Source organism: Elgaria multicarinata, chromosome 20 (genome assembly GCF_023053635.1).
Source record: "Elgaria multicarinata webbii isolate HBS135686 ecotype San Diego chromosome 20, rElgMul1.1.pri, whole genome shotgun sequence".
NCBI classification, from domain to species: Eukaryota; Metazoa; Chordata; class Lepidosauria; order Squamata; family Anguidae; genus Elgaria; species Elgaria multicarinata.
In genome coordinates, this window is record NC_086190.1 from 17,097,591 (window position 1) to 17,125,499 (window position 27,909).

The following is a 27,909-nucleotide window of genomic DNA, read 5'->3' on the forward strand; positions in this document are numbered from 1 at the left end:
GCCTTTTTTTTAGTGGAGTGGGTGGGAATGCTGCAAATTAATAAACAAATATTCAGAAGCCCCAGGATTTCTACAGAAGCACACCGGGGAGCGGGGGAAACGTAGGAGAAGACAGCAGACCTAGTAATGAATAAAGTATTGTCAGCCAAAACTACGCCCCAACGCAGCCTCGCTGGCGTTAATCTTTTTCCTCCTTCATGTCTCTGCATGACTGAGCATCCAGGCTGACGGAGCAACAGCTTCCTGCTGGAGCGGGAGAGACGGCGTCATCTTTGCCCAACATAAAATGCCGGCCGGTGGGAATTCCACTGTTCTAATCAGCGAAGAAACTGAAAGAAATCTCCACCGTAGAGATTTCCCCCTGAAAAGCCTCATGAGCCAGAGAAGGGCGCTCTGAAAGAGGGATTCTTTTGGAGGCAGAGACCTGTAACGTGTGGGTTGCTGGAACACAACATCCCCCGAGCCGGTGCCGTCCAGGTGTGCTGGGATTGCAAGTCCTATCATCCCCCAGGCCAGCAAGGCCGCCGGTCAGGAATGCTGGGAGCTGTCGTCCAAAACATCAGATTAGGGAAGGCTGGAGTAGTTAGACCTTTGTATTTGGTCTGAACTGAACCTCCATGTCCAGGAACAGTGTACCTCTGTGTATGAGATACTGGGAGTTAGAGAACCAGGAAGGGATGCATCTTCTTCCATGCCCTGCTGATGGGTTTTCCTAGAAGCCCCCGGCTGCTTGCCATTGGGAACAGGATACCAAGTTAGATGGAACCTCCATGATTGGAATGCTGGGCTAGATGGACCCTTGGTCTGATCCAGCAGGGCTCTTATGTCCTAATGATCACAGAATACATGAGACGAAGCTACCAACCAGACAGCGCCTATAAAAAGGAAACAACCCTCTTCTCCTGTTTAACCCTGATACTCAGAGGTAGAGTATACCTGTACATGGAGGTTCCATGCAGCCACTATGCCTAGGTGAGCAGGGACTGCCAAACTATTTTCTTTTCGTGGACTACTCAATGGGGAAGGAAAGCTGCATGGATATTAAAACCTTTAAGTCCGGGGGGGGGGAGGGGGGAAGGGAGGGGAAAAAAATCAACCAAAGGCTATTACGATTTCTCCTCCCCCACTTTTGGGGGAAGAAAAGCAGTTTAATCATGACATTATATTTTTTTAAAAAAAAGAAAAGAAAACCCAAACGTCACAGATTCATACGAAAACTGATGAACGGTCCCTTCCGAGAAGTTCCCAGAGCGGTATTATCTTTTCGGCCAGTTATGCCTAAAACCCCTGTGTAGGAAATTACAGAAGGGTTAGGGGGGAAAGAGTTATTATTAGGGGGGGGAAAGATTATGATTTATTGCATTTTTATACCGCCCAATAGCCGAAGGTGTGTTGTCTCGATGCCAGAAGAACAAAAAATACATCCCTCCCCCACCCCTCCCAAATGCTAGCAAACAACGTGATGGACTAGAAACCCGAGGCAACGAATTTACAAAATTGTTCCAACATTCCCGGAGAGTGTCTCGACATACCTGTTGGATTTCCCAGCCATGTAGGACATGCTTTTGGTTCCAGCTGGTTGCTGGGCTTTGCCAGCTCCCGAAAATTTCTATTTTCAAAATTTTATTTTTAGAGAGAGAGAGAGAGTGTGAGAGAGAGGAAGAGAGAGAAACAAATGTTATGTTGAAGCCATTCAGTTATCCGTGTTTATGAGCAATTCATCCATGTAGCCCAGGGGTGGGCAACACATGGCCCCCGAAGGCCCTGTGCGGCCCTCGCCCTGCTGAAATTTGCCGGTGCAGCGGCAAAAATACTGACGGTTACAGCTATTCCGTGGCAAAAGGCTAACGTGACTCAGAAGTGCAAAATTCAGTTTGTTTTCAAGCTAAAACGTGGCCTGTTTGAGACTCCAGTGGCTTGCCATGGTGGTAATGTTTCAACCCCAGTGATGTCTCTGGGCACGTCCCCTGGACTGGTCAAAGTTGCCCACCTGACTTAGCCTCTTGACTACAGCAAGACCATTTTTCACAGGCCAAACCTTAGATTCCTTCGCTACTCAAGATCGCAACGCCGAAATAAAGAACAGGGAAATTGAATCCCCGAGGATGTTTTGCCCACATGTGTACGATTTATAGCACCGTGTGCAAGAGAACGGCATGTGCAAAGCTCTGCCGTTGGGTCGTGTCAACACTTTTCACTCGCCTGCGGTGAAATCTAATGGTTGCGGAGAAGAATTAAAAACCGAACGCTACCGCCAGCGTTTGCACGCCAGGCTAGACCTAGGCAGATATTTTGAACTTCAAGCCCCAGAATTCCTTGCCATTGGCCATGCTGGGAGGGGCTTCTGGGATTTGAACTCCAAAATACCTGCCAGTTCACCCCTGGGGCTAGCCGGCTTCTCCCACAAAGCCAGCTGGGAAGCTTCCGCTTTGCCACAGTTTGTTGTGTCATCTGGACTGAGAAACTGTGGCCAACATTAACTATAGCTAGTTGTAAACAACCCAAGCTCAAAGCAGAGCTACTGAAGTCGGGATCATTTTTATAGGCAGCCTCTTGTATTGCCAGAGAAAAGTTGCCTAATTCTTTGCATTTTCCCAATCTTTGGAAGAGACACTCATACGGCAGGAGGGTAATTTTCAGCTGCCTTCCACGAGAAAATATCGTTGCGTGGTGCTGATGACGCGGGATACAGTCCAGATCCCTTGTCATTTCCAACCCAGCCCATAACTGGGATTCAGCGTAGATGTACTGTTTACATCAGCAATTTTGGGGGCTGCAGCACATGAATTTCCAGCGTTCTTTTAATGTATCGTGGTAACGTATTTGCACTGTTGGTCGTCACAGGGACTTTTCTCATTTGCAGCAGGCTCCATGGACTTTGTCTACGTCTTTCTTGCTTAACAGTTAATGCTAACCACGGTTAATGCTAACCACGGTTAATGCTAACCACGGTTAATGGAGCGATAGATGTTTTGCATGCAGAAGGTCCCAAGTCCAACCTCCGCCAATCTGCAGGTAAGGCTAGGAAAAACATCTGCCCCCAAACCCTGGCCAGCGGCTGCCAGTCAGTTTCAGCATTACAAGGCTAGGTGGGCCAAGAGGTTAGACCTTGTATCAGGCAGCTTCTACTTTATTTGTAATGTTTATATTTGTTGTTTATTCATTCAGTCGCTTCCGACTCTTCGTGACTTCGTGGACCAGCCCACGCCAGAGCTTTCTGTCGGCTGTCGCCACCCCTAGCTCCCCCAAGGTCAAGTCTGTCACCTCCAGAATATCATCCATCCATCTTGCCTTGGGTCGGCCCCTCTTCCTTTTGCCTTCCGCTTTCCCTAGCATCAGCCTCTTCTCCAGGGTATCCTGTCTTCTCATTATGTGGCCAAAGTACTTCAGTTTTGCCTTTAATACCATTCCCTCAAGTGAGCAGTCTGGCTTTATTTCCTGGAGTATGGACTGGTTTGATCTTCTTGCAGTCCAAGGCACTCTCGGCATTTCCCCCCAACACCACAGTTCCAAAGCATCTATCTTCCTTTGCTCAGCTTTCCTTATGGTCCAGCTCTCGCAGCCATAGGTTACTACGGGGAATACCATGGCTTTAACTATGCGGACCTTTGTTGTCAGTGTGGTGTCTCTGCTCTTAACTATTTTATCGAGGTTCGTCATTAACAGAATCTCTCAGTGATTCTCAATGCTAAGGGAAGTTCCAGATCCGGGTGAGATGGCTGGCAGTTAAGCAAAAGCGGATGTGAGCGCCTCCCAGCTGAGTGGGAGGAGGCGGCGTGGTGGCTGGCTCCTGCTCAGTTCATGTCGTGCTATAAAAACATAGTTGAACATGATGTGCAAATGGTGCCACGGTCAGGCCCAGCTTCTCCTCTTACTACGAATTTGAAACTCCGAACCGAGGGTTTCCTGTGGGCCCTCAAAGACTGCTCCCTGACATGACCGTGCCTGTTTCTTCCCACTGCTCTGTGTACTTGGAAACACCACCCTCAGAAAAAAGGTATGTAGTGCAACCGTCTTTCAAAACCCCACCTCAAATCTTACCTTTTCTTCAAGGCTTGTAGCTTAACGCCCACCCGCCCCAGATGTAGCCAAGATTAAGAATGGAGGAGGGCCAGGATCTCTTCTCGATCCTCCCAGAGTGCAGGACACGGAATCATGGGCTCAAGTGACAGGAAGCCAGATTCCGGCTGGACACCAGGAAAAACGTCCTGGCTGATAGAGCGGTACGACAATGGAACCGATGACCTAGGGAGGTCGTGGGCTCTCCCACACTCAAGGCCTTCAAGAGGCAGCTGGACAGACGTGTCAGGGATGCTTTAAGGTGGATTCCTGCACTGAGCAGGGGGTGGGACTCGATGGCCTTAGAGGCCCCTTCCAACTCTACTGTTCTAGGATTGCATTTCCTTACATTCATTCTTTGCAGTTGATTTCGGATTGTCTGTGTCTTAGGAAACTCTGCATGTCACCCGCAAACACCGACGGCACAGTATAAATAAAGAAGACCAGGGGGCGGTGCAGGGATTCACGTGGTGGATTAGGAGGGAGAAAGAGCCGGGTTCGAGTCCCTGCTCAAGGGCAAGGTTTTCTTGGACCCGGGTGCTGGTCTTACCTTGCCGGCGTGGGCTTGTTTGGCAGGATCGAACTGTGACGACGGCTTGGGCTTGCTACTCCCTGAAAGGAAGGAGGGGAAGATGGCGAACTGAGTGGTCTGTTTGTTCTGAGAACACACAGCTCTAGGCTGCCCGTTCAGGGACGCTTTAGGACAGTGGTTCCCAAAGTGGGTGGTACTTCCCCCCTGGGGGCGGTGGGACTGCATAGCGGGGCTTTAAGAGGCTAGGGGGCAGCAGGGGGTTGCTAGAGGTGGTCTTTTCCGAGATGCACCTCTCCAGAAGGTCTTAAAACCCAGGGACATTTTTATGGGAGAAGGTAGTTTGGTCCCAAACCATATATATAGGGGAAGAATCCACACATGTATTAATACCGTTTAAGAAGAATCCTTTTAACGGTGGATTGATATGTTTCAAAAGCACCAAAACGCTAATGAAGAGGCATACCCTGCTTGGTGTGCCCCGCCACGCCGGCTGCAAAACAGAGGCGTTTGCTCTCTTTTCCCTCCCTCCCTCCTTCGGCAAGCCTATGGCAGGTGCTTCGGATTTTGAATAAATATTCAATTCATTGTTACTGTATTGAATTTTATTGTTATTATCTTCCTCAGTGGGTTGTTGAAAACCGCTATTCTGAATAATGATTTTTATAGGGTGGGGTAGGGCACTGGGCAGGAGTTTGTGGAACCAAGGGGGCGGTGACCTGAAAAAGTTTGGGAACCACTGCTTTAGGAGATTGGTAGCTTTAGATCAGGGGGGCAAAACCAGAGGTTCGTGGGACAAATATGCCCCTTCTCAATTCCCCAGATGGCCATGCCCCTTTCAGATGGACACGCCCCTTTCAGATGGCCACTGATCACTGGGTGTTTTCCCTCAGGTTTTGCATGTCTCCCCCCCCCCCAATTCTAAAAGGCTGAAATATCTTTCCTAACACAGAGTTACCGGCACTGAGAGACTGAAGCTAAAATACGCTGGTCTTTTTGGTATTTAGGCCCGGCCTCTACACGGCTGCTCTAGATCTTCAAAAGTTTGAGGTTTGTGGGGGGCAGACTGGATCCACAAGAGGGTAGGACATTGCTACCCCACGTGGCCCAACACATCTCCCCTTGACGAGCAGAGGAATATTTAAATCCAAGCGTCACGTCGGCCTTCCCGAATACTCCCAGCGGCGCACGCAACACAAGCCAATTATATAAAATTGCTATCATTTTTTAACCCATAGACCGGGGGTGTTGAACCCTTCAACCCAGAGGGCCGCATTCCCCATTCCAGAGAAGCCCTCGGGGGCCGCGTTTTAGCGGTGGGTGGGGCCAACCGACCAACCCCGCCCCATCGTAGCTTAACGCTCTCACTGCCGGTAACTAAAGCGTTACGAGAGAGATTTCCGTCTTTTAGAACAGGGGGGGAAATTGCACGAAATTGGGAAAACGCCAAACGGCCGGCAGTCTGGGACGAGAGGGAGCAGAAGAAGGAACCCAAGTGGGATTTGGCCCCCGGACCTAAGGTTAAACACCCCTGCCACGGACAGTGGAAGCAAGGCCAGAGGCCACGGCTCCCCCCGCTGGAGAAGAGGGCTTTCCTAAGCATCGTTTCCAAGGCACAGGCCCCCATGGGGACCACCACAGGGCACACGCAGTCGCCACCCAGGGCTTGAGGGAGGCTGGCTTTTACCGGCAAAGACTCGGAGGTCGGATTTGCTGTAGTCAAAGGGAGTGAAGGGCTTTGGATCTTCTTGCTCCTCCGGTGGCTGGGAGGCTTTGGCCTTCTTCTTCTCGGGCTTGGGAGTCTCCGTTCCAGGATCGCCGCTGTCCGCTCGCTCCCGTTTTTGGCTGAGCTTTTCTTGCTAGGAAACAAACCCGGGGAAGGAGAGATGAGGTTCTTCAAAGAAGCACTGACATATCATTCCGCTGAAAAGTCTCAGGGCGGGCTCAGAAACGAATCCGTCGCCACCAGCCCGGCCGACGCTCCCGGGACACGGAAACACTCACCGCGACAAGCTGGCGAACGGACACGGCCTTGGCGGCTTCGTCTTTGCAGTCCTTCTCGGCGAGCTGACGGGCCGCTGTGGAGGGACGGGGCGGGGGGAGGGAAGAAAAGGAGGCGGTAAGCGTTCACGGCTGCTTGGCTGGCACTCACGACAGCCACGGTGCCATGTCAGGAAGGGAGACTGGCCTCCTCCCCTCTGTCAAAGCCGGCGTTACCTGTCTGCTGAAGCCGTTTCGCGGCGGATTCTTTTTTGGCCACGGCCTGCAGCTGAGCCTGGCTCTGAAGCTTCCACCGATTACTGATCTGGGGAAAAAGACACCCAGGCGTACGTGAAACGGAGCTCTGACCCCGCGACGCCATCTTCCAGGGTTTGACCTGCTGGCTAAACCAGGCCCACTTTTCGGACCGACAACGCGGCAAGGGAGCAAGGAGAGCTCAGGAACAGAACCCCTGCTACGCGACAGAAATCCGCAGGTTGGATCACGGCCATCTCCGGTTCAAAAGGAGCAGATAGAAGCACCGTCGGGACGGGAGAAGGCCTCCGCCCCAAATCCGGGAGCGCCGCTGCCAGCCGGCACAGACGATGCCAAGCCGACAGCCGATAAGGGCCACGTACCTCGTAGATTTTCGACGACGGATCAAACTTGGCCGACTGGGAGACGTGAGCGGGGTTCTGTTCTGCTGGGAGATACTAGGGCAAAGAAAAACAGGACGCCTGAAGAGCGATATTCTGGATCGGGTGAGGTGAAATTGGAAGCTGCTCCAGGAATCAATCTGGGTGCCCCAATTATGGCATGAAAGGCTCCAGGCAAACCTTGCTGGGGAGTCCATTTCTTCATGCATTCATACAGACATTTTGTGGTATCCATTCTGTTATTCCCCCACAGTCCCCGTTCGCACGTCATAAACAGCCCAGTTTGTTAACCATGGCTTGTTGTGAGATTCCACGGCGCTGAACGACCCAGGGATATCCCAGGGACGGTTGAACCACGGTTTCCAAGACTGGGTTGTTCCGCCACCCTCCCCCCCCCCCCCCCCGCTCCACAATCCCGGGTTTGCACATCACATTAAACAACCCAGTGAAAGAGTGCCCTCGGGTTGTACAGGGCAGCAGCAGCAGGCGAAAACCAGGTTTCTTGCACAGTCCCAAACAACCCACGGTTTGTTTAACCAAGGATTGCTGTGTCATCCGAACCGGCTAACGTGGGGGATAAAAAGCAGCTTTTTTCTAACGGACCCCAGAATAGTTGTTTTAAACGGATATTTGTTTTTATGCTTTTATGGTTTAAGATTTTGTAGATTTGTTTTTAACGTTCACCGTTTTAATCTTTGCAAACCGCCCAGAGAGCTTCGGCTATGGGGCGGTATATAAACGTAATAAAATAAATAAATATAAGCGCCACGTGAAACGAAAGGCTTCCCAGCTCTGGAGGGTGAGCAACCCAGATGCTGCATCGGCTAGGAATATATCCGTTTATTTACTATAATGTCGCATATAAAAACAATCACGGATGGAGCACGTGCCGAGAGAGAGAGAGAGGCAACATGAAACATCTCTCTTTCTTCGCCTTGAGAGCCAAACAGTGGACAATACTGCCATAACACAATAAAAACTTGACAGGTGTGCCGGGTTCAAGTTTTTTCTTTTCAAAAATCCTTTGGGGCTAAATTTGGCTAGTGGGCCACGAGTTGGCTACTTATGGCCCAAATCAGGATGTAGCAGAATATAACAGGTTTCCTCCCTCGCCAGCCTTAGACAACACAGGAATTCTTCCACCGAGTTGTGTTTTTAAAAAAAACAAAACTAGAAGCTATTAATTCCCGGAAATTCATCCCTGCTTTTCTTAAACACGACAGCAATCTTCCAGGATTAATGGTGACATGACAGCTGCTGGAACCGAGGGGGGGGGGGGGGAAGGAGAGATCCAGTTTGATTATAGACTGTAAGAAAGCAAGGATTTTTGTTTTGTTTTTACCATTCGAAACGGGTTTTCAAAGGATTCCATGATGCGCCGGGCTTTCTGCTGTGCCACTGTTAAGTCCTCCTCCTCTTCGCCCGTGTCAGGGTCCTTCGGGAATGCAGGAAAAGTTAGTGAGCATGCAACTGGAACAGCTTACAAGTCAACAGGCGTCAAGGTACCCTAAACGCTTTGGAGCTGGGTCTAGAGCGGCCTGTCTCAAAACCTCCTGACCTTCCTTTTTAGAACTTATTCTTTTTCCTCTTCCCTCCCCACCCGTCTTTCTTTGTATGTTGTGTCTTTTTAAGGCGTATATCTGCGGGGGCCTGGGGCGGTCTTGCTTTGCTAACTGATTGCAAGGTGCTGCAGCGGCCCTTTTTCGCTGAAGGATAAAAATACTTTAAAGGCGAGATCCTATGCACATTTAGAGAGAAAAAGTCCTACAACTCCCAACATTCATGCATAGAGCTCTGGGAATTTTTCCCCCTTTCCACAGTACCTGACGGAACGCCTCTCCCGACATGAACCTACCCCTACACTGCGCTCAACATCTAAGGTCCTCCTCCGAGTGCCTACTCCGAGGGAAGCTCGGAGGATGGCAACAAGGGAGAGGGCCTTTTCAGTGGTGGCCCCTCAATTATGGAATGATCTCCCTGACGAGGCTCGCCTGCCGCCTAACATTATCTTTCAGGCGCCAGGTCAAGACTTTTCTCTTCTCCCAGGCATTTAACAGCATTTAACAACGTACGCTAAGTTTGTTTTTTAACGGACCCCAGAACTGTTGTTTAAAATGGATACTTTTGTTTTTTTTATACATTTTTGATGGTTTTAAATTTTGTATACTTTTTAACGTTCACTGTTTTTAACTTTTGTAAACCGCCCAGAGAGCTTCGGCTATGGGGCGGTATGTAAATGTAATAAATAAATAAACGTGCCTAGGATTCCACCCCAATCCTCTTAAACCATGTAGGACCAGTAGCTTGATCAAACTGAGCAGGTCACCAAACCCCACGGCTTTCCAACGCCACGTACGTTAAAAATACTGATGCTGGCTTTCAACAGGAGACACGGCGGTCCTGCCGTTCCGCCCGTCCCGTCCGCCTCCCGTTCCGTCTCTGAGAAGAGACTCGCATGATCCAGGGTTGGTCCAGGGGCTATGCAAGGAGGAAGCGAAGAAAAGAGCGGTGAAGGGAAACACGGCTCATTTTTATTACGTGTGGATCTTTCTGCTTTCCTTCAAGGAGCTCAGGGCAGGGGGCACATTTCTGCCCCTGTGCCCTCTTTATCCTCACAAGGTAGGTTAGGTTGAAAGAGAGCCCCCTGCCCAGAATCACCCAGGGCCTGTCTACACCAGCCCTATATCCTGAGATTGTCCTTGTTCCTCCAAATGATACACAGGGGATCCCAGGAGCAGGCAGGGGCGATTCCTCCATTTGCCTGGGAGAATCCTTAGGTGTAGAAAGGGCCTTAAGGTGTCTTGGGATTTGCATCTTTTCTCTCTCTCTCTCTCTTTCACTCTCTCTCCTATGTCCAGCACTACCCAGTCTTCTCCAAGCTGACACCCTCGAGATATTAAGGGTGCGTGTCAGAGAGACAGAGAAAAAAAGTAAGGGGGTCTCCGAGAGAGAGAGGAAGGAAGAATGAAAGAAAGGGGGTGTCAGAGAGAGAGAGAAAGGTAAGTGTGTGTGTGTGTGTGAGAGAGAGAGAGAGAAAGGGGTGTCAGAGAGAGAGAGAAAGGCGTGTCAGAGAGAAAGGAGTGTCAGAGAGAGAGAAAGGGGTGTCTGTGTGTGAGAGAAAGAGGTGCGAGAGAGAAAGGAGTGTCAGAGAGAGAGAAAGGGGTGTCTGTGTGTGAGAGAAAGAGGTGCGAGAGAGAAAGGAGTGTCAGAGAGAGAGAAAGGGGTGTCTGTGTGTGAGAGAAAGAGGTGCGAGAGAGAAAGGAGTGTCAGAGAGAGAGAGAGAGGAGGGGTGTCAGAGAGAGAGAGAAAGGGGTGTCAGAGAGAGAAAGGGGTGTCAGAGAGAGAGAGAGAGAGGAGGGGTGTCAGAGAGAGAGAGAAAGGGGTGTCAGAGAGAGAGAGAGAAGTAAGTAAGTACATTGACTTTTGGCTCTGTCTCCCTTACTGCTAGCTCAGTCCCACCCACAGCTGGCATGTGCCCTCCTCCGAGGGAATGCAGCCCTCAACCGCACCCCCCCACCCCCAAGGGCCTCTCTTCACCCCTCCCAGAATTACCTAGCTCCGAGTGGTTCAATTTCTCATCCTGAGGAACGCGCGAACGGTCGTGGGGTCCGAACAAGCGGTTCTCCGGCTTCTGCCCAAACCAAAAGACAGGGAGGCCCAGAGCCTCGTTTTAGAGCCCACAGGTCACGTCCCGGGAACAAGCATCTGCCCCCCCCTCCTCCCCAGCATGACATGGGCTCGGGGCAACACCAAGGGAAACGGAATACATTAAATCTCAGTGCTGTTGGCTGTGTGGATGCTTAAAAAAGAGCGAAGGTAACACGCAAGTTAAAACAGCGAAGATAATACGCAAGTTCAATCAGGGGTTGCATTCCAGGTGAAAAACCAAAAGCTACGTGCGAATGAGGAATTGACATTAGAGTTAGCCTACCTGTGTGTTTCGAAGAGGTCCTTTCTTTTTCACTCCAGCTGAAAATTCAGACTAAGAACGGATGAGAAGCAATTAAGAGGAAAAAAATCAATTGCTGGGTTGTTTAGACTCCCGAACAACCCAGCGACCCGGGTTTGCACGTCATACTTCACAAGCCACAAAGGAGCGGGTTGGAATGGAAGAGGCAGGCACACCGCCGGCAGCACACCCACTCGTCCCCAAATAACGCAGGGTTGCGCACGTCGCATTGCCATTCCATATGAACCAGGTCAGTTAACCCCAAACGCCCACTTCCCTGTCACCAGCTGAGCTTTTGCGATACTAAGCATCACGGAATGTTCACCAACATTCCAACTGTTGAGGGAAAATGGCATGCAACAGAACGATCACATTGCACGCAAAATTTTTTATTTAAGACCTCATAGCTGAGGTTAACTGGGCATAGGGTTAGTTTAAGGGAGGGGTCTGGTGGGTATTTTAATGCCAATGTATCTGCCCTGCTGCTAATCACGTGCCGTTAACTGCATGGGCTGCATCTTAAAGCCACTGCCTGCCCACCCCGTCATACCTTTAATAGCGGCATCTCCCTGGCCTGCTGGATCAGGAGGTGCATTTCATTTATCTGTTGGCGAACGAGCGGGGGAATGGGGTTACAGCAGGCGATGATGCCCTGGGGCTCTCTAGAGATGGAAAGAGAAGAGAACTTCACTTGAGGAACATTTTGCAGTCGATGTAAACACAGGCATTTGGCAGACTAAAAAAAAAAGTACGGGAAAAGAAAAACAGGACGTCCTTCCCAGGACACGATAAGAGTTGCCAACAGGTTCCTCTTTTGATGGTTCGAATAAATTGAAGGCATTTGCACATTTAGTAAGTACAACAAATAGCACCATTTTGTATATTACATGGCTTGGGACCACAATACCTGACGGAACGCCTCTCCCGACATGAACCCACCCGTACCCTGCGCTCAACATCTAAGGTCCTACTCCGAGTGCCTACTCCGAGGGAAGCTCAGGGGATGGCAACAAGGAAGAGGGCCTTCTCGGTGGTGGCCCCCCAATTATGGAATGATCTCCCTGATGAGGCTCGCCTGGCGCCAACACTGTTAACTTTTCGGCACCAGGTCAAGACCTTTCTTCCCAGGCATTTAAGAGCATATGCTAAATTTGTTTGTGTTTTAATGGACCCCAGAACTGTTGTTGTTTAAATGGATACTGTATACTGTTGTTTTTATATTTTTTGATGGTTTTAAATTTTGTATACTCCACTGTTTTTTAACTTTTGTAAACCGCCCAGAGAGCTTCGGCTATGGGGCGGTACATAAATTTAATAAATAAATATTATCAGTTTTATGCTTTTACGGGTTTTTAATTCAGTATATCTGTTTTCTTAAATGTTCAATGTTTTAATCTTTGTAAATCGCCCAGAGAGCTTCAGCTATGGGGCGGTACATAAATTTAATAAATAAATATTATCTGTTTTATGCTTTTACGGGTTTTTAATTCAGTATATCGGTTTTCTTAAATGTTCAATGTTTTAATCTTTGTGCATCACCCAGAGTGCTTCGGCTATGTGGCGGTATATAAATGTAGTAAATAAATAAATAAATAATTTTCTGTCTACGTAATGCATTCACTGTGTTCTTAAAGGAATCAAATAAATTTAGAACTGATAAGAAAGTAAGTATTGTCTACATTTCAGTTTCTCCCCCAAATTTCTGGGTGTCTGTAGTGGGTTCCCCCCCCCTCCTGTGGCTTCAAAATTTCTAGGATCGTTTACATCTCAGGCCCTGAAACACTTTTTTCATTTCATAAAAGATCAAAGGAACTTACTTGGGCAGCTCCTCAGCGATCTTCAGTAGCATGTGGTTAGGGAGCACGTACCTTCAGGACAGGTGAAAGAAATATACAAACAAATGAACGGACTGTGATTTTACCCAGCTATTATAGGGCGGGCAATCTGGTGCCTGCTAGATGTTTCGGACTACTTCTCCCACAATCCCTTTCCATGGGCCACATTAGCTGGGGCTGCTAGCACACAGCCATCAGGGCTAGTAGCCACGGATAGCCTTCTCCTCCTCCAGGAATTTATCCAACCCCCCCTTTTTAAAGCCGTCCCAAACTGGGGGCCATCTTGTAATAGCAAATCCCATTGTACAACTACCGATTCTAAGTCATGACACAGAATGGCTAGCTGCGTGTCCTCCATTACCAGCATGCAACCTGGGGACGTTCAACCCTCTTTCAGCACGAGAGCCAAAATCAATTTCGGAGGAGCCCTCAGGGGCCGCCTTCGGGTGGGGGCCGGAGTCGAAGGCAAAAAGGGCGGGGCTAAAAACACGACCCCGTTTTATCTGGAAGCTGCGACTGCCAGGAAATGAGCCACAGAGGAGGCTTTTCCACCTTTTAGAATGGGGAGGAAACGGCACCCAATCTGGGAAGCCACCCAAAGAGTGGCGGTTGGGGGGAAGGGGCGTGGCCGTGGAAAGGGGGCGTGGCCACGGGGTGCTGCACCCCCGATCCAAAGGAAGGAAGGCGCCTGAAGCAGCGCCCACTCCCCCGGGCGGAAGCCGCGCTTGCAGAGGGGCTGCCCTTTACCCCGTGCTCTCGTCCTCTTGCCGCGCCATCTTGTCCCTCCAAGCGAAGAGCAACTTAAACGCCGTCAGCTGCTGGGTGTTGAGGTGCTTCTTCTGCTTGCGGTAGAGCTCGAGGTACGAGTCTTCGGTGAAGATGGGCTTGACGTATTTCTGAGCGGGAAGAGGGAAGGAAATCAGCCGGGGAAACACCAGCGACGGAGCGGGGAATGCCAGAGAGCCATTCAAGCTGCAGGAGCCCTGCCCGCTTTTGCATCTGGTCCAGAGGGCAGGCTCCTGCAGCTTTAACGGTTGTGATGAAGAGGGAACTTCACCAGGTGCTGCAGGCATACAAATGACACCTGCTGAAATCCTCTTTTCAATACAGCTTTCAAAGCTACAGGAGCCCGGTCCTCCTTTCCATAGGGTCACCCTAACTCACCTTTGAGCAGATGGTTTTGCTTCGCTGCCACACCACTTGGAGCTGAGCTGGCTGCCCGTTGGCTCTCTCCCACAGCTCCTCCCTGACTCGGTCGTAGATGTAAAGCAAGTAGTGCGTGTCGTCACGGGCGTAATTGAGCATCTCTTCTGGCAGAGGGCTGGGGGGGAGAGAGAGAGAGAGAGAGAGAGAGAGAGAGAGAGAGATCATAGGTTGCACAGCTCGCCCTGATCTCAAGAACCCATTACAGAACTAGAAATATTTCAACCCCACCCTCCGATTTGAAAACAACATCACGAACTACGCAAAACGATTAACGACGCAATAAATAGCAGTCACTAGAGCCTTGTGTGGCGCAGAGCGGTAAAGCAGCAGTTTCTGCAGCTGAAACTCTCCCCACGGCCTGAGTTCGATCCCAGCGGAAGCTGGTTTGGGTTGACTCAGCCTTCCATCCTCCCGAGGTTGGTAAAATGAGTACCCAGTTAGCTGGGGGGAAGGTAATCACGGCCGGGGAAGGCAACGGCAAACCACCTCACTATAAGGCCTGCCAAGAAAACGTCAGCGAAAGCTGGCGTCCCTCCAAGAGTCAGTAATGACTCAGTGCTTGCACGAGAGGTTCCTTTCCTTTCCAATGATGTCTAGACTAGATGGGCTATTGCTGGCTCAGACCCAGGGCCCATCTAGTCCAGCACTCTGTTCACACAGTGGCCGATCAACTGCTCACGGGAAACCCACAAACAGGACACGTTAACTCAGGCTAACAAATAAAGCTATTACATTTTAAAAGGGAGCTAGTCCCGTCACGAGCAGATTTTATGAAGCCAAATGCAACTGACAGCAATACAGACGTCAAAGCCGGTGGGTGGGAGATTCAGGAGAGATCGAAGGAAGGACTTCTTCACACAGCACAGAGTTAAACTATGGAATTCACCATCACAAGATGTGGCGACGGCCACTCATTTGGATGGCTTTAAATGGGGGTTGGATAAATCCATGGGGAAGGCTACTGATGGCTACTAGCCCTGATGGTTATGTGCTACCTCCAGTATTCCAGGAAGTGTGCCTGTGTACGCTAGCTGCTGGGGAACATGGGTGGGAGGGTGCTGCTGCACCATGTCCCGCTTTGTGGGTCCCTGGTCGACAGCTGGTTGTCCACTGTGGGAACAGAGTGCTGGACTACATCGACCCTTGGTCTGATCCAGCATCAGGGCACTTTTTTTAGCTTTTGCTTCATGTCCCCCACCCTTTTCTTGGTGCTATATAACGGCAAAACCAAAAAGTAACTGAACTGAGCGACCAATAATTAAAATGAGACTAATAATTTAAATGAGACCCTATACGGCTGGGGTCCAGGTTATCTGAAAGACCGTATCCTCCCTTATGAGCCTGCCCGTGCTTTGAGATCTTCTGGGGAAGCCCTTCTTTCAGTCCCACCATCTTCACAGGCGCGCTTGGTGGGAACACGGGAGAGGGCCTTCTCGGTGGCTGCTCCGGTGCTCTGGAACTCTCTTCCCGGGGAAGCTAGACTGGCTCCCTCCTCGATGGGCTTTCGGAAGCAAGCTAAAACTTGTTTGTTCCAGCAGGCCTTTGGAGAGTAATTTGGTCCTCCATCTAGGTTAAGGACTTGTAAAATTGTTTATGTTTTAATATTGTAATATATCTTTTTAAAATTTTTTTGTACATTTCTTTTCCTAGGTTTAAAATGCATATGTTTCCAATTTTGTAAGGCCGCCTTGAGGCCCAGTATTGGGCAAAAGGCGGGATATAAATAAATAAAATAATAATAATAATAATAATAATAATAATAATAATAATAATAATAATACAATCGGTAACAGGAGATCGAAACTTCGCCCAGGGACTTGTGTTCCGGAAGGGATTCGTGCCCAAACGCAGAGAAGCAGCCCTGCTGCGTTTTCAGCGCCACGCAAGCAGACACGATTAATGTGAGCAGCAGGCAACTAACGTGAGCATTACCGTATCCGCCAATCAGCCAGCTGGTACTGTTTGTTGGCGTCCACGTTGCAATAGAGCTTGAGGAGATGGTCCAGGGAGTTCCGGCCGAGGTTGAGCAGCCGAGCTGCCTGGTGGGTGTCGAACACGTTCACCAGGTAGAGGCCAAAGTCCCTCTGGAGCCACTCCACGTCTGAATCGGCACCGTGCAGGACCTGCAAAGCACCACCGTCAAGGGGGGTAAAGGTCCATCTTGTCCCACATACACCCCCCTTTTGATCATCTTCAAAGGCCTTTCTCTGGGCCCCCCCAAACCTTCCCGGGGGACTCCGGCAAACTTACCCTCCACAACTATCAGGACAGTTTCCAGGCTTTCAGATTGACCTCTGCTGCTCAGCAGTGCCACACATATAATGGCCACAAAGGGTACTGCAGCTCATCAGCATCACTAAGGACTAACTGGGTCAGGCCGGCTCTATATAACCACTGCTCTGGGATGGGATCCTCAGTCTGAGCAATTTGGGAGAAGTAGTTGGACCACCTCGCTTCCCTTACAAAACCCAACCTTGTCTATCTGCTTTAGAGCTTTCCCAATTGCCCCTCGTAGATCACATCAGGACATCAGGAAAAACTTCCTGTTAGAGCAGTACGACAATGGAACCAGTTCCCTAGGGAAGTTGTGGGCTCTCCCACGCTAGAGGCCTTCAAGAGGCAGCTGGACAACCCTCTGTCAGGGATGCTTTAGGGTGGATTCCTGCACTGAGCAGGGGGTTGGACTCGATGGCCTTGTAGGTCCCTTCCAACTCTGCTATTCTAGGATTCTAGGATTCTATGACATCGTCCGCCTCTCCCAAAGGGTGTTGAACCACAGGTCCGGGACCAATTTAGAGTTTCCCTTGCCAATTGCTGGGTGGCTTCCTGGCTTTGCGTGTGCTTTTTCCACCCTGTTCTAGAAGGACGAGATCTCTCCTAAGGCGTCGTTCCTGGCGGGACGAGCTTTAAGCTATGATACGCTGGTATTTGGGCCCCATCCACCACTGGGATGGGGGCCGCAGAAAGCTCCTTATAATAGAAGTTCGTCCTTGGCCTGGAAGAGGTTGAACACCCCAGATCTAATCCCTTGCATTGTTGTTTGCCCGCTCAGCAACCTGCCCACCGGCCCATCCTGACTGGGAGGTTTTCCTGAGTCCAGTGAAACCTCCCTTGGGAAGCAATCTGCCTCCCGAGAAGATCCAGGGGAGAACATCGCAGTGCCGGGATCACCAAACGGCCGGGGGGGGGGGGGGGAGCGACAGCAGCCAGTCCCTCCCGCTGCCCTCCGTGATCCTAACCGCCCGTCCCCTTCACCTTGACAACAGCCGGGTCCGTGAACATCTCGTTCAAGATGTACAAGTCGCCCCGCAGCTCCAGCGCGTCGATGATGAAATCCTCGGTGCGGGTGGAAATTTGCACGAGGCACGTCAAGCCGAGGAAACTCCGGTAGGAATGGTGCTGCGGCGCGGCGGACAGACGGGGAAAACAATCCATTAATTTAAAGCGAATGTGACGGCTTGCCTCCGCTGGAAGGGCGTGCAGGAACAGAGAGCCAGCGTGGCGTAGCGGCTAAAGTGTCGGACTGGGAGTCGGGAGTTCCGGGTTCTAGTCCCCACTCTGCTATGGAAACCCACTGGGTGACTTTGGGCCAGGCACAGACTCTCAGCCCGACCCACCTCACAGGGTCGTTGTTGCGAGGATAAAAATGGAGAGGAGGAAGAGGGTTATGTAGGCCGCCTTGGGTTCCTTGGAGGAGTAAAGGCGGGATAGAAATGTAATGAAGAAATACATTCGAATCCTCGTGGCAATACGGGATAGGAAAGGAAGTGCCATCCCGGTGTTTCGGACTCCTCCTCCCATCAGCCCAGGCCAGCACGGCCAACGGTCAAGAACGCTGGGAGCTGCCATCCAGACATCTCGGAGGAAAGGCTGTAATAAGCAAAACCTTACCTCTAAATCCACGGCAAATTCTTGGCAGCCAGCCAGCTTCTCGTTCAACTCCACCAGCTCGTCCAGACTGGAGACGAAATGGCAGGGCGTTTCGGCAGGAGGCCGGTACATCTACGCAGAGGAAAAGGGGCGAGAAAGGAGAATTTCACAGCCGCTGCGAAGGCAGAAAGGCGCAGGATCGAGGGGGCCGGGGCGGGAGCTTTGTCGGGGAACCAACCTGGACTTGGGGTTTTTCAAGAACTCTGGCAGGCACTGAAAAATGCTCCAGCTCGTACTGGTAAGGATGAGCAAACCTGCAAGGATCAGAAAGAACAGGGCAGCCAGGGGTCAGATCTGAGTAGGCGGAAAGGCAAAAGAACAGCAGCAGCAGGCTATGGTTGAAGCAGGGCTCAGGTCTCCCTCTGCTCTGGGGCTCGGGCGATACACGATGGGCTTTCCAAGGTATCGGGTGAAGCATCTGCTTGTCATGGGTGTTCAGCTGCACAATGCCAGGGAGAGAGGACGCTGAGCTGCAACATTCCCCCGCAGCTGCGCAGTGCCAGGGAGAGAGAACATTGAGTTGCAACATTCCCCCGCAGCTGCGCAGTGCGAGGGAGAAAAGACGTTGAGCTACAACATTACTACGCAGCTGCGCAGTGGGAGAGAGAGAAGACGTTGAGCTGCAACATTCTCCCGCAGCTGCGCAGTGCGAGGGAGAAAAGATGTTGAGCTACATTACTACGCAGCTGTGCAGTGGGAGAAAGAGGACGTTGAGCTGCAACATTCCCCCGCAGCTGCGCAGTGCGAGGGAGAAAAGACATTGAGCTACGACATTACTACGCAGCAGCGCAGTGCGAGAGAGAAAAGATGTTGAGCTACATTACTACGCAGCTGCGCAGTGCGAGGGCGAGAGGACGTTGAGCTGCAACATTCCCCCGCAGCTGCGTGGTGCGAGAGGACGCTGAGCTGCAACAGTCCCCCGCAGCTGCGCGGTGCGAGAGGACGCTGAGCTGCAACATTCCCCCGCAGCTGCGCAGTGCGAGGGAGAAAGGATGTTAAGCTAGCCGGCTGCCTCTCGCGGAAGCCATCAAGCAACAGCAGCAGGTTTGCAGGGAGCAGTGGAGAAGGCCCTCTCTCGGAACGAGTAGAGGCTTCTACTCCGCCGCCGACTCTTTCCTTACATGTCCTGCTCCGTCTGTTGGGTCCTCTGCTGATGCAGGAAGTCGGCCAGGGCGGCCGGCACATCCAGGTCCTCAGGCCGTTCCTTCCGTTCGCGTCGGCTTTTCAAGAGCGCTGGAGATTGGGAAGCAAAGCCGTTAAGACAAGGCCCGTAAACAACACGGCCGCCTGCAGCCTCCTTCCCCCGGCCTTCCGGGGGTGGCTTATGAACCGGAAGGTTTCATTTTGTACTGAGTAGAGAGTGTCTCTGTGTGTCTATTTATGCACGCACGTATGTAGAGAATGAGAAATTTGGCTGATGGGTAAGGGAAGCGTGAGAAATTAAGTTTGTTCGATTAGAACGCCACGTAGTCCAAGTACGGATGGGCCCGAAGTTGCCCAGTCCGGACGTATATGACACCCTGTCAAAATAACCCTGACTAACGTTTGCCCTCCTGCTTTGCAACTGAGCCAGGATGTACAGCAGACCCGTAGCAAGAATGTTCATTGAGCACAAGTTGACGAGTTATAAACAGAAGAGCCCTGATGCTGGATCAGACCGAGGGTCCATCTAGTCCAGCACTCTGTTCACACAGTGGCCCAACAGCCGTCAACCAGGGACCAACAAAGCAGGACATGGTGCAACAGCACACTCCCGCCCATGTTCCCCAGCAACTGGGGCACCCAGGCTTACTGCGTCTGATACTGGAGAGAGCACAGAGCCATCAAGGCTAGTAGCCATGGATAGTCTTCGCCCCTGGGAATTATGCTGCCTCCGAAAACAAAACAAGCCACCCCGGAGTCTTACGAAAGCCAGGCTTGTTCGAAGCAGCTGTGCCCAAAGCTGGAAAGAGGAAGAGGCTCCTCCCACTCAGGAGTCGTTTGTATATCCCCGCCTCCGCCGAAAGCTAGAGACAAAGGCCGGGACTCCAAAGTGAGCAACCTGGCGCCTTTTAGTTATTTTGGACTACAACTCCCCTAATCCCCAGGAAGGGGGCTGATGGGAATTGAAGTCCAGGCCGCGAGGCTGCCCGTGCCTGACTTAGGTACCGCAGCACACAGGGCGGTGATCTTGGCTTGGCGCTATTGCCGGACTCGGAAGGCAGGAAGCGGGCGGGGTAACGTCTTCCGCTTTCCCATCAGCCTTTGCGGTCTGCTCCTCCTCCGCTGCCGTCACAAACCTCTCACCTTCCGGCAGCGGCTTCAGCGCGTTGGGCTTGACGAAGAGCTTGGGGACGAAGGGGGTGTTGGAGTTGTCCACCTTCTCCCGGAACTTGAGCTGTGGCCGCAGGATGTTCTTGGCGTGGAGCAAGCGGAAGGTCTCCGGCCTCGCCCGCTTGCTGGCTTCTCCGCTCTGCTGGAAGAAGGCAAGGCAATGGCAAGAAAAACCTCTTGATTATGAACGGCTGGGGCGGAACAGGCCCAGGAAGGTCCCTCCTAGGCAGCCTTCCCTAACCGGGCACTGAGCAAGGCTTTGGGCTGAAGAGCCCTGATGCTGGATCAGACCAAGGGTCCTTCTAGTCCAGCGCTCTGTTCACACAGAACTGCTGCTTTACTGCTCTGTGCCACAAGATACCTGATGTGTAAAGAAGTCCTGCCTTTTATCTGTCCTGAATCTCCCACCCATCAGCTTCGTGGGATGACGACCCCATTGGGTGTCTAGTATTATGGGAGAGAACTGTCTCCCTGTCCACCTTCTCCACACCATGCATAATCGTGTACACCTCTATCAGCCTCCTTTTCCCCCCGAGCTAAACAATCCCACCTTCCTTCATAGGGGAGATGCTCCAGGCCCTTGCGCGTTTTAGTTGCCCCTTTTAAGCTCCTTTCAAAGCCTCGTGTGGTGCAGAGCGGTAAAGCAGCAGTTTCTGCAGCTGAAACTCTCCCCACGGCCTGAGTTCGATCCCAGTGGAAGCTGGTTTCAGGCAGCCGGCTCAGGTCGACTCAGCCTTCCATCCTCCCGAGGTCGGTAAAATGAGTACCCAGTTAGCTGGGGGAAAGGTAATCACGGCCGGGGAAGGCAACGGCAAACCACCCCGCTATAAGGCCTGCCAAGAAAACGTCAGCGAAAGCTGGCGTCCCTCCAAGAGTCAGTAATGACTCAGTGCTTGCACGAGAGGTTCCTTTCCTCCTTTTTTCCTTCAATGCTGGGAGTTGTTATCCAAAGCAACAGGAGTGGGGGAAAGCCCACTTGAGGAGCAAGAAACCCTGCAGATGTCGTGGCAGACAACTCCCATTAACCATGCTGCCTGGGGCTGATGGGAGTTGCAGTCCGAAACGTCCACAAGTCATAGAATCCTAGAATAGTAGAGTTGGAAGGGGCCTACAAGGCCATCAAGTCCAACCCCCTGCTCCGTCACCCAGCCCCGGTCTAAACAGAAACGAACCCCTTCAAGAACAAAGCCAGGGCGACTTTCACCTTGCGGTTCCAGCTGGAGACGATGGTCTTGGGGGCCTGCAAGCCCGAGGGGAGAATGGGCTGCTGGTTCTTGTTCACGCCGGCCGCTTCGTCCAGGAGCATGCCCTGAAATTTCGGAACAGGGCGTTCAGCGAAATGCCGCCGCCCGAGACCGGATCAGGGAAGAAGACGAGGTTGGGGAAAGGGCTGTAAGTGAGCAGGAGAGGGCTTGCTTGGTACGCAGACGGTCCCTGGGTTAAAGGAGCTGAGGCAGCCGGGGCAGGAAAGGCTCTCTCTGCTGTTGCCAGTCAGAGCCTAGAATGCTCTGCTGTTGCCAGTCAGAGCCTAGAATGCGGAGGGGGGTGAGTGTAGCGTTACACCCCACAAGTCACTTCCCTAATGTATGTCTAGCATTTGTAAGTCTATTCTGTTTAAAATGTTGACCTGAGCGGGTGGAGATTGAATATCTTAGGAGGGGGAAGGAGGATATATAAGGGAATGACCGAGGTGATAAAGGGGGCGTTTTTAAAAGTACTTTGGTTCGAGGGGAGAATTAGAGGATCAGGGTGAAGAGGGTTGTCTTTGGAGTGTAGTGTGCAGATAGTCACTTGGTGTATATTAAACAATCCTGATAATAAAGAAAGTTCAGGAGTGAAGGTGTGAGAGAAAGGAAAGCGTGTATGAGAAGAGAGAAAGGATTGGATGAGAGGTCTTAACAAGGGTCTGAAAAGTTTTATTACGAAACAAAGTTTGTGAACGTTGAAATAATTTTTTATTCAGTTGGTTTGACTACCACAGAAATCCCACGTGTCTCCTTGGCGTTTATCATCTGCAGTTACATACATAGAACACCTGTTCTGACATTCGTTCACCATCAGCACATATAAAATTCACCGCGCATTAGTTTATTCCTGAAATCATTCCTGTTTCACCCCTTTCTCCGCATAGTTGGTAGAAAGGTGGTGTTTGTCCCTCACCTCAGGGTCATAAAGTGGTGGTGCTTCGCTTGAGCAGGGAGTGGTCCGTGGGCAGGCCTGTCGTAAAGAGCCTGTGTCGTGGCACAGTGAGCATCTAACGTGTCACGGTTCCAAACCCTCCCTCCAAGGTGTGAGAAAATACAGAGGTCTGCCGTGCAATCCCTTTGGGTTCCAGTATTTTGAGAGAGGGAGAAAAATGTCGCCCTCTCCACGTTCTCCACACCGTGCATAATTTTGTCCACCTCTATCCTGTCTCCCCTCGGCCTCCTTTTTTCCAGGCTAAACAATCCCAGTTGATGTCACCTTCCCTCACAGAGGAGATGCTCCAGCCCCTTCATCATAAATAAACCATCAAGCCCTCTGGAACGGCAGCAACTCACCACTCTTTCCAGGATGGCATCGTTGGCGTCGACCAGCAGATCAAATTTGTCCTCCAGCTCCGTGACCTTGCCACGGTCCTGGAGGTGGCTACGGCAGCCGTGGTACTGCATCACTTTGCTCATGCTGTCGAGAGAAAGAGCAGAGTCCGGGTCAGACAGCAGCAGGATTCATCCGCTGCTGTGGAATATTCGGACTTTGTCGCTGAGTCCTAGGGCTCGTGCTTTGCACGCAGGAGGCCCCAGGTTCAAACCCCGGCTTCTCCAAGTAGGGCGAGGAAAGAATCCTGCCTGAATCCCTGGAGAGCCGTTGCTGCCAGTCAGTGTCAACATCATGGCGCTAGATAGACCAAGGATTCAATAATAAGGCAACTTCCAATGTTTCCGATTTAAACCAGCCATTTATTTAGAACCATAGGGACTAGAATCTTATGGGAGAAAGACCATAGCTCAAGCGTAGAGCCGTTGCTTTGAATGCAGAAGATCCCAGGATCGATCCCCAGCATCTCCTGGGTAAGGTATTCCAGTGGTGTGGGGCCACCACAGAAAAGGCCCCGTCCTTGTTACTGGCGAGGTGAACAGACCTTGCCGATGGTCTTGACAGCAGGGTTTTAAATGCTGATCTTAAGACTCGGGCAAGTATAGGTGAGAGCAGTTGGGCCTTCAGATGGCCTAGTCCCAAATTGTTTAGACCGGGGGTCGGAAATCGCAGGCCTAATCCAGTCCACCTGGGGTCCCAATCTGGGTTTCCTTAGATGACCACGCCCCCGCTCCTAGGCCACGCCCCTTTCCCCCAGACTGCCAACCATTGGGTGGCTTCCCGAGTTTTGCGCGTTCCAGCACTGCCTCATTCTAAAAGATTGAAACGCCTCTCTTAAAGGCTTAGTTACAGGCAGTAAGAAAGAGCCTTAGGCTAGATTATCCTTGGCGTAATTTAGCATACGTTTTGACCTCAGCCGCCACTGCAATGTGGCTCCCAAGAACTTCTCCGAAATGGAATTTGGCCCTCGGGCTGGAGGAGGTTGAACACCTCTGGTTTAGAGCGCTAAAGGTTAATTCCAGCGTCTTAAATCGGACTGGGAAATAAGGAGGCAGGCAATGAAACGGGCCCTGTGCTGCCAAGCAAACCACGCCGGCCGGCCGGCCGCTCCGACCGACTCCAGGAAGAGAGCCAAGTCACCCTTGCCCCGGAATGACGTCGCCCGCGGCCCGCAGAGACTCACCAGTGCAGCAACCTGTCCCCTTGGGTTTCGCAGAAGGCTTGGAAGCCGGGGAAGCTGCGGTAGAAGTCGTACTCGTCTCCGTGCTGAGGGAGGCCGCTCGAAGCCTTGGTGGCCGACACCACCGTGCCAAGGGCATGCTGGAGCACGAGAACAACGACAGGGCGAAGCGTCAGGCTGTCACACGCCTGTCCCAGCTGCGAAGGAGCTCCAGCCCCTTACATACACGCAGGCGTGGAAGAAAACTAGAAACTGCCTTTCAGCTTCCCTCTACAATCAGCCCAAAGACTGACCTGCATACAATTCCAGGCGCTCATCTCTAAGCCATTCCGGCTCACCTGAGGCGACCAGGGCACTGCTGAAATAGAAGGCTGGGGAAGGTATCTTCTGGCGCTGGGCAAAGCCCGTTCTTTCCTCCCCAGGCATTTTAGAGACCCTGTCCTAGGTTATCATGGCTGTTTTATCGTCTTGCGTTACATTGTCTTGCACTACACTGGATTGTATTTAGCGTAACTGCCTTCCATTACACTGGATTGTATTCTTTTTAACATTTATTTATTTATATTTATATTTATTTCATTTTTATACCGTCCAATAGCCGAAGCTCTCTGGGTGGTTATTTGCATTGCGTTTTGTATTTTATTTATTTATTAGATTTATATCCTGCCTTTTTTCCTCCAAGGACCCAAGGCGGCGTACATAATCCTCCTCCTCTCCATTTTATCTTCACAACAACAACCCTGCGAGGTAGGTTGGGCTGAGAGTCTGTGACTGGCCCAAAGTCACCCAGTGGGTTTCCATGGCGGAGTGGGGACTAGAACCCGGATCTCCCGACTCCCAGTCCAACATTTTGAACTGCGTTTTGAGACAGTATTTCAGGGTGTGTGTTTTTAAAACTGATTGGAATCCATGCAGAGAACATTAGCGATTGGGTTTATTAGATGTGTACAAAACAATAAACCAATTAGACGGCCACTGTAAAGACATGCAAACAAATCTATATACATATGTGTGTATGTGTTTATATGTGTGCGCGGATGTATTAAATTCCTAAATAACATTTCATATTTTTATAAATCATAGTCAGTATCTCACAAAAACAACTTCAGCCCCAAATTAGTTGACCGGCCCCATTGCCAGCACCCCCATCATGTGACACCTACAGTCTTAGGGTGGCCCTATGGAAAGGAGGACAGGGCTCCTGCATCTTTAAATGGATACTGTTGTTTTATACTGTTATTTTTATATTTTTGATGGTTTTAACTTTTTTGTATACTTTTTAATGTTCACTGTTTTAACTTTTGTAAACCGCCCGGAGAGCTTCAGCTATGGGGTGGTATATAAATGTAATAAATAAAGTTGCATAGAAAAGGGAATTTCAACAGGTGTCATTTGTATGCATGCAGCACCAGGTTAAATCCCCTCTTCATCCCAACAGTTAAAGCTGCAGGAGCCCTGCACTCCTGACCAGATCCAAAAGAGGGAAGGGCTCCTGCAGCTTCTCAATGCTTTCTCATATCATAGAATCCTAGAGTTGGAAGACCATCGAGTCCAACTCCCTGCTCATTGCAGGAATCCACCTTAAAGCATCCCTCACAGATGGCTGTCCAGCTGCCTCTAGCGTGGGAGAGCCCACCACCTACTTAGGTAACTGGTTCCATTGTTGTACCGCTCTAACCCTCAGGAAGTTTTTCCTAATGTCCAGCCGGAATCTGGCTTCCTGTAACTTGAGCCCGTTATTCCGTGTCCTGCACTCTGGGATGATGGAGAAGAGATCCTGGACCTCCTCTGTGTGACAACCTTTCAAGTATTTGAAGAGTCCTTTCAGTTTAACCTGCAGGAGCCCTGCCTAGTGTGACCAGATACAAAAAGAGGGCAGCTTCAACTATTGTGATGAAGAGGGGATTTCACCAGGTATACAAAAGACACCTGCTGAGGTTCCCTTTCCTATGCAACTGTTGAAAGACGCAGGAGCCCTTGTCCTCCTTTCCATATAGCCTAGGGTGACCATATGAAAAGGAGGACAGGGCTCCCGCATCTTTAACAGTTGCATAGAAAAGGGAATTTCAGCAGGTGTCACTTGTATATATTTTTATTTATTTTATTTATTTAAGGATTTTTATGCCGCCATTCAGCCAAAAAAGTCTCTCACGGCGGCTTACAAAAGTATTTCTTGACAGTCCCTGCCCACAGGCTTACAATCTATATGGAGAACCTGGTGAAAATCACAACAGTTAAAGGGTGCAGGAGCTATACTAGAGTGATGCAAAAGAGGGCAGGGCTCCTGCAGCTTTAACAGTTGCACAGAAAAGGGAATTTCAGCTGGTGTCACTTGTATATATGGAGAACCTGGTGAAAATCACAACAGTTAAAGGGTGCAGGAGCTATACTAGAGTGACCAGATGCAAAAGAGGGCAGGGCTCCTGCAGCTTTAACTGCTGTGATGAAGAGGAAATTTCACCAGGTTCCCCATATATACAAATGATACCTGCTGAAATTCCCTTTTCTATGCAACTGTTAAAGATACAGGAGCCCTGTCCTCCTTTTCATAGGGTCACCCTAATATAGCCCTATCCACTGCTTGAAAGGCTGAGACTACAACTCCCGGCATGCTTCGCTCCTTCTTTGACCACGCGGCACCCGTAGCGCGTTTTTTCCCTAGGCCTCTTTCCCTCCTCCAGTATTTACCTTGACGAAGGAATCGGCGTCCTTAAACCCGGGCAGCACCATGTCCGCGCTGCCGCTCTCGGTCCCCTCAGCGGTGTCGCCGCCACCGCCGCGCTCCTCCGCCGCCGCCATTGCTGTCCCGTTTCTAGGCCGCTGCGCTTCCCCCGCTCAGCAGGCAGCCGCCATATTGGACGGCGCAGCAAACCCAGGCGAGGGGAAATCTCGTTCCCTCTCGCGAGATCTAACCCTAGCGGGGACGAGCCACAGAGACAAATAAAAGGTTAGAGTGGTATGTCACTTCACTTGGATAGAGCACTTCCGAGTACACGTTTTTATATTATTATTATTATTATTATTATTATTATTATTATTATTATTATTATTATTATTATTATTATTATTATTATTATTACCTTTTTATTCACTCAGTATTTTAACACTTAATTTTAACTTAAATTTAATTTTTACTGTTTTAACTCTGTATTTTAATCTTATATCAATTTTGCTGCGTGGTTTTATCCCAGTTGTGCTTTTTATACTGTATTTTGTATTTTTGCTTTTAACCTGTTGGATGTTTTATTATGGTTTTAATTCTTGTGAACCGCCCAGAGAGCTTCGGCTATTGGGCGGTATAAAAATGGAATAAATAAATAAATAAATAAATATTATTATTATTAAATTTATTTGTATCCTGCCTTTTGCCCAATGCTGGGCCTCCAGGCGGCCTTACAAAGTTTAAAATATACATGGGGGGGGGGGGGAAACAAAACCATAAACAATTTAAAAAATACACAACAGAATTATAAGACATTAACATAGATGGAGGGCTGGATTATTCTCCAAAGGCCTGCTGGAACAAAGAAGTTTTAGCCAAGTTTTAAAAAGTTTTTTTAAAAAAATAAAAATAAAAATCTCCCTCGTCCCCACCCGTAGGTAGAAGAAAGAATAGCCAGTGTGGGCTCCAGGTTTTGGAGGGTCCATGCGGCAAACACCCTCTTTCAACAGGCCCCGTCTCTCAGTGTCCATAA

General features: G+C 50.5%; 1 protein-coding gene across 1 annotated transcript; it reads right to left on the minus strand.

The window, feature by feature from the left end:
* Positions 1–1,106: 1,106 nt before the first annotated feature.
* On the minus strand, positions 1,107–27,034 carry EXOSC10 (exosome component 10). The gene is made up of 25 exons (XM_063145141.1): positions 26,903–27,034; positions 24,218–24,354; positions 22,998–23,121; positions 21,662–21,766; positions 20,431–20,596; positions 19,266–19,377; positions 18,323–18,398; positions 18,106–18,216; positions 17,470–17,613; positions 16,147–16,337; positions 14,173–14,329; positions 13,756–13,904; positions 12,991–13,041; positions 11,724–11,835; positions 11,156–11,206; positions 10,777–10,855; positions 9,581–9,702; positions 8,567–8,659; positions 7,207–7,281; positions 6,806–6,893; positions 6,593–6,666; positions 6,276–6,447; positions 4,610–4,671; positions 1,533–1,609; positions 1,107–1,287 (listed from the first exon to the last, which is right to left on the minus strand). Exons 1-25 carry the CDS (start codon positions 27,011–27,013, stop codon positions 1,257–1,259), a joined length of 2,670 nt encoding a protein of 889 aa, XP_063001211.1. The 5' UTR covers positions 27,014–27,034; the 3' UTR covers positions 1,107–1,256.
* Between the last annotated feature and the right edge of the window lie 875 nt (positions 27,035–27,909).